This window comes from Cibotium barometz, chromosome 10 (assembly GCF_041138505.1).
Source record: "Cibotium barometz isolate CiBa-2024 chromosome 10, ASM4113850v1, whole genome shotgun sequence".
NCBI classification, from domain to species: Eukaryota; Viridiplantae; Streptophyta; class Polypodiopsida; order Cyatheales; family Cibotiaceae; genus Cibotium; species Cibotium barometz.
The window spans coordinates 53,752,133-53,758,503 of record NC_141055.1 but is presented as its reverse complement, the minus strand read 5'-3'; the positions used below and the strand labels follow the sequence as shown (position 1 = coordinate 53,758,503).

Here is a 6,371-nt window from a genome sequence, read left to right as displayed (position 1 = left end):
TTTTTTATTGTTGGAAGACGATTTTTCCAATCAGTGCACTTTCGTTCTGAATTTAGTCTCACATTATTCTAAAATTGAATTTAAATTCATGGCGATCGTCGACGTAATTTTTTATTCTTGTTGGAAGACGATTTTTCCAATCAGTGCATTTTCGGTGAGAAATATACTCAGCAAGAGCACATACAAGGGTATATACATATAAGAGCACATACAAGGGTATATACATATGTAGCAACACCATTAAGACTTAAGACTCATCTTAAGGTACGTACAACCTTCTAATTCACATTAAAGAAGCCTCTGAGTTCTAACTCAGTGTAGTACAAAAAATATTATAAGAGCTATACATCATAATATATGTTTGAAATTATTATTTTTGGCACAAACTATATGATCATGATCACAGACAGAAAGCAAAGCAACAAGGGGGAGAGAGCTATGACACCCAATAACATTCCTCCGCATTCAACTCGGTGTGAAGCAGACTCCATGGGTGCGGGAGCTGCAGCTGGTCCAAAACCTAGTAATAATAGTAATATATATATATATATTATGAAAAAGAGTGTAAATATATATTTACATATGATAAATATTTTAACTAATCTCGAGAGAGAGGGAGAAGAAATACCGAAGCAAGCGAGGACGCTGCTTGGGATGGCGATGCCGCACTGGCCCGCGATCTCTAACGCGCGAGTCTCGTTCACGTTCATGTTGCTCGACCTCGCATACTGTTCGAGTTGACATATGCAGTCTGCGTCGTTGGATGCGACTATGAAACGCAAGGGATTGCAGCACGTGGCGTTCGGAGGCGCCGCGTCGCCCCCCATCACGTAGGGCAGACAAGGCTGCAGGCTGAGGATCTGGTTCTGGCAATTTTTCTGCGAAAGCACCCCATTGTACGGCATTTGAAGCAGGATCGCTATGGCCGCCATAGCCATGCATACCATCACGTTAGAAAATAAACGAGCCATAATATTTCAATACTTCCCTGCACCAGAAGAAAATGCTCATTTATTATCGACTTAAAACCATTTCCTGCACAAAATATTAACATGAGTACGTTGATTCCCTTACTAATACGTTGATTAGCCTACTAATACAACCCCCGCCAACCACCCCCCCGCCCCCCCCCCCCCCCCCCCCCCCCAAAAAAAAAAACCAGATTACCAAACCCACACCGTCCCACCTCAATTAATGATTTGAGAGAGGTTCCAGAAAACCAAGACGTATAACCAGAGCAATCAAGTCAATGGAATTTCAACACCTCAATTAGAAATCCTAAACCATAAGATTAGATGGAGTGTTTCATTTAATCGTAATAAGAGTAATGCTGAAACCAAAGCATCCCTATACCATATAGAAGTGTGCACCGCTTCGTCTGATAATAGTAATAATAATAATATCAATAATGCTGAGACCTATCTACCACTTCATCTGGTTCTAATGCAGAGACCAACTATACCACCATACTTTATAGAAGTAAGCAGTTAAGCAGAAAAATACAGGATATGAGAAATTTAAGTTCCAGTTGCACGTGAATTTATTTCGTACCTGCACTAGAGAAGGGCCTTCAAGTGGTTGGACAAGAGAATTTAGCTTAAAATTAGCGTTAAGTGGTCATTAATCAAGCTCTTGAGCGAATGAGTCGATCGCGACATGGAATGCGATGCGCACCGGTGGCCAAGAACGGTGCTGCATTTAGAAAGTCTGGGATTCTACGGGGGTCTAGAAGCAACTCACAGACCTCACCTCCGTTACACTCCAGCTCGTGTAGAAAATGCTAAATTCCTCGCCCACCTTACACACACATATATTTTTACTCAAGCGCACTCGTGTATGAGAAGGGTACAAGTGTAAAGCTCCTTACTTGAAGGTTACCACGGACACAAGAAAGTCAACCTTACTTAAAGGTTACTCTAGGCTCTCGGCATTGCTTCCGAATAAAGGTTTTCAATGTCAGTCTTGGTTAAATATTAAAAATCGAGGTTCAAATCTAGTTGGGGCAAAAATGATACATTTATTCTACTTATCGGAAGCATGTTAAGGTGGACTCAGGTGGACTCTAAAGCAGTGTCCCACACTTTGCTTGAAACAAGAAATTTGAAATAGCTAGACTTTATCAAAGAAAAACCTGATTTTTTTAAATGATGATTCAATTTATAATGCAAAGAAGAAGACGTGGGTATTGTAGGCGATTACTCTCTCTCTCTCCCCCCCTCTCTCGACTATTTACAACGCAAAAGCTATGTCTCCCTCTCGACTGTTACAGCACAAATACTCTATCTCCATCCCTGTAATCAAAGCAACTCCTCTCTCTCTCTCTCTCTCTCTCAGTGTATGAGTGAAGCTTCCTTACACGTCCCATGGTGTTTTCTTAGTTGCCATGGTCATAATAACTATTGGTCTTCTTTAGTAGAAAAAAGTAGCATAGGAGCTAGCAGTAACTTAGCTGTATTCTTCATGGAAGAAAAACTCGTTGAGAACATCAACATTGCCAACATCCTTCAAAGACTAAGAAGCTACAAGGAAAAGGGAACAAAGAAGTAAAAACAGGTTGAAAATGCAATACGAACATGAAGAATATGCAAAGGAGGTGCGGATGAGGAAACAAAGGAGGTGCGGATGAGGAAACAAGACAAAAGATTTGTATGGACATATTAAAGTATTTTAATCAGGGAACAAAGGGAATGGACACAACAATAACTAGAAAGGATATGTTCAATGGGCTCATCCTTCACACGTCTATGAAGGACTTACAAGACATGTCTTTTAGGCTCGAGGCTGAGGTTCAAGCATCACTTGTTAGCGAATGTTCGCAATACTTTGATGAAAAGTATCAAGTGGTGTTATATGCACATTATGTGTGCATATACTAGGAGGCTAACCCACATTAGGCTTGTGAGCATGGGAGCACGGGAACAAGCTCTAGTGGAGCATGGGTTAGGACTAACCTTAAGGGTTAAGGTTAGTGTAAGGCATTCAAGGATCACACATGGAAAATGGAGAGTCAAGAGTCACTTGAGGGCCCTCCTATATAATAGGGACCTGGGGCACACTCAAGGGGGGCTTGGAGGCTTGGGGGGGCAAGGCTATGTTATCTTGAGGCTTAGGCTATGGTCTCTTGATGTTATCTTGAGGCTAGGTTATGTTATGTTCTCTTGTGTAGATGATCATAACTACTCTCCTACCGTTTCACACTATAGCTACATGCTACTGGATTGGAGTTATACCTCTTGATGGTATGGGACATTAAGGTAAAGGCATGATGTACTTCATTATAATTCATGTGTGCATCCCTTGGACTCGGGGGTGGTCGAGTGGATGAGTTTATGCCTGATTTATGCATGTTTATGTATAACCATTATCTAGAGAGATCTTAGGGCTTTAACAGTGGTATTAGAGAAATCTCTAGTTAATTCTTGTTGATTTTTCTTTCTTATTGTATTTTTTTTTGGCATTTTTTGAAGTAAATTTTAATATTTACTAAATAAAAAATATTATTTTGTTGATTTGTGCTGACGATTTACACGTGGATCGTTGATATGACAATTGGAATGCATGTTACGACTATTCAATGGACGAACCGACGTTGCAAGGGAATTCCGTGAGTTTAATGCTATATTTTTTCTTTTTTTTTTATGGTTTAAAATAAGCATTAATGAAAATATTTAAGAAAATACCACATATTTTATTGTGAATATTTTTGGTAGAATGGATTCTCTCAATTTCTAGAATTTTTAGGAATTTGTTTCTAATTTTTTAGAAATTGTTTGAGTATTTTTATGGTTAAAAATATATTTTTTATACCATTTTACGGGTTTTTTCGTGGGTATGCGATCAAATTTTTGTCGATTTTCCGCTGAAATGTAGTAGGGGGCAGCATGTTGATGCATGAAATGCTCTCCCATGTGTGTGGGACCCTCTTCGTCTCTCAAATCTGATTTTTCTCGTCTATTTTCCTCCCGCCCGTGTGAACTCCTTTTAATAGGGAATAAATTTTTTTAATAAAATATAGTTTTTTTTATTTTTTAAAAAAAGAGATCTTTTGAAATCTTTTTCAAAAAATCTTGAAAAAAAAGCCTAAAAATTATGAGAAAATATGGGATTTGAGAAAAAAACTCTATGGAATTTTTTTGAAATTATTTTCTTGAAATCCTTTGGCTTTCCGCGTTCCCGGGAAACATTTTGGCTTTCCGAATTCCGAAAAATTTTTGACCTTTCGGATTCCGAAAACTTTTGACCTTTCACATTTCGATTTTTTTTGTCTTTTCATTTTCCCAAAACTGTTGGCTTTCCGTATTCCAGGAAAACCATTGGAATTTCAAAATTTTTTTGACCGTTTGTATTCTAAATGCGTTCGGGGTAAATTAAAAATTTTAAAAAAATTCTTGAAAATTAGTGAAAAATTAGACAAAGGTTATTTTAAATTTCTAAAAATGTGGGGTTTGTGTTTGGCATGTGGTGTGTCCATTCGGGCACTGGTGACCATTCAAATTTCTTTAAAAATATAGTTTTTGACCCAAAAAATTAGAAAATCCATTAAAATTATAAATTTTCATTGGATTTGAGAATTGTTGGGCGGAATTGGAAGTTTCATGAACGATGGGATTCTTAGAAAAAATTAGGAACATTCTAAAAATTATTTTTAGAAATCCTAGAAATTGGTATTTTTAAAATATCAATGGTATTTTGGCAAATCTAATTACTAAAATTTTTCTGGAAAAATTTAGGTTTGGAATGCCATAAGATAGGTTTGGTGGAATTTTATCATATTTTGAGGCCCTATAAAAATTAGAAAAATTTAGTTAAAAACCATAATTCATGTATGCATCCCTTGGGTTTGAGGGTGGTCGATCGGGTGGATGCGTTTATGCCTGATTTATGCATGTTTATGCATAACAATTATCTAGAGAGATCTTAGGGTTTTAACAAGCGGCCATGTTGATGCTAGTGTTGCATTAACTTTTTGAAACCTAAACATAGCAAAAGCATCCAAGATCTTAAGAATTCATAGGAGAAACTTTTATCCCGCAAAATCTCAACTTCAAACTGAAGAAGATAGTTTCATATTTTCATTGTCCACATGCTGAGAACAACAATGCACAAGCATAATTACACAAGAGGTCAAGGACAATGTCATAGTGTTCTCAACAGAGACTCGTGTCTCTTCGAATAAGGAGGAGGTATGTAAGAAATGGACTGGGAGAAAATGATTCATTAAATATCCACTTCACCTTCTTGACGAGCCCTAGGTTAAATTCTAAGTCACTGCTCTAACTCCATCATTATCATGGCATGATGTCATAGTAGTACTGCAACAACAACATTTAGCTCTTCAAGAATGCAAGCACATCTAGCTCTTCAAGCATGCAAGCACTGATAGTAGCTCTACAAGCACATCTCCTAGCACTATTAACAATGATGAAAGTGCTAAGCTGCACTAATACCACTACTTTTGGTGCTTACTAGCACAAACAACTTTAGTGGTGGCTACTAGCAATACTAGCACTTCTAGTACTACTTTCATTGCTAAATAGCAATATTCACAATACTTTTGATGCTTACTAGCACTGCTTTCAGTGCTAACTACTAGTAGTGCCATTCATGCTTTACTGGACTAGCTATATTATTGCTGCTTTCACTGCTAACTAGGAGTACCTTTCATGCTTTTAGTGGTAATGAGCTTTATTATTGCTTCTTTTGATGCTAACTAGCACTACAAGTACTGCCTTAACCACTAACCACATTTTGAGGTTAACCTAGCATCTCTCTGTTACACATAAGAGAGATAGCACAATAAGTGTCATGAAACGACACTACAAATGTTGTAATTATGAGAATGGAGCAATGCCACAAATCTACATATCTTGTGATCATTTAGTTCATCTTTCTTTAAGATTCAAGCACCCAAGTGTGAATAAGGACCAGTTGTATAAATAACAACATTCTCATAATGCAAGACAGAATCCCCCTTTTTGTACCAATTTTATCTCATTTTTCTCTTGTGTCTATGGTGAAAGAGAGAGCTTCATTCTTGGTTCATGTTCCTCTTATGCTTGTGTTTATGAGTGTGAGAGAGTAGAGATAAGTGAAAGTGCTTGGAAGAGAGGCAACCTCATGGTGGCAACCTCATGGGGGTGACATCTTGAGGAGGAGGCAAAGGAGTGGAGATAGCTACCACTAGCATAGTTTGGAGTCTTTAGAGATATGCGAACCCAAAACCCAAGCCTATACCCTAAACCCTAATCCTATAAATAAACCCTAAGCCTATGCATAAGGGCTTATGCATAAGCCTTGCATAAGGCTATTGCATAAACCCTAAACCCTAAGCCTACGTATAAACCCTAAATCCTAAGCTTATGCATAAGGGC

At 37.8% G+C, this 6,371-nt stretch overlaps 1 protein-coding gene across 1 annotated transcript; it reads right to left on the bottom strand.

Moving 5' to 3' along the window:
- Positions 1-281: 281 nt before the first annotated feature.
- LOC147635050 (non-specific lipid-transfer protein-like) lies at positions 282-1,666 on the bottom strand. Its single transcript, XM_086803467.1, has 3 exons — positions 1,552-1,666; positions 629-988; positions 282-520 (listed from the first exon to the last, which is right to left on the bottom strand). Exons 2-3 carry the CDS (start codon positions 969-971, stop codon positions 387-389), a joined length of 477 nt encoding a protein of 158 aa, XP_086659593.1. The 5' UTR covers positions 972-988; positions 1,552-1,666; the 3' UTR covers positions 282-386.
- Between the last annotated feature and the right edge of the window lie 4,705 nt (positions 1,667-6,371).

Coding starts and splice junctions, on each gene's coding strand:
- LOC147635050 (XM_086803467.1), bottom strand. CDS start 971: ATGGCTCGTTTATTTTCTAACGTGATGGTATGCATGGCTATGGCGGCC. Junction 521..628: donor CAGCGTCCTCGCTTGCTTCG/GTATTTCTTCTC, acceptor TATTATTACTAG/GTTTTGGACCAGCTGCAGCT.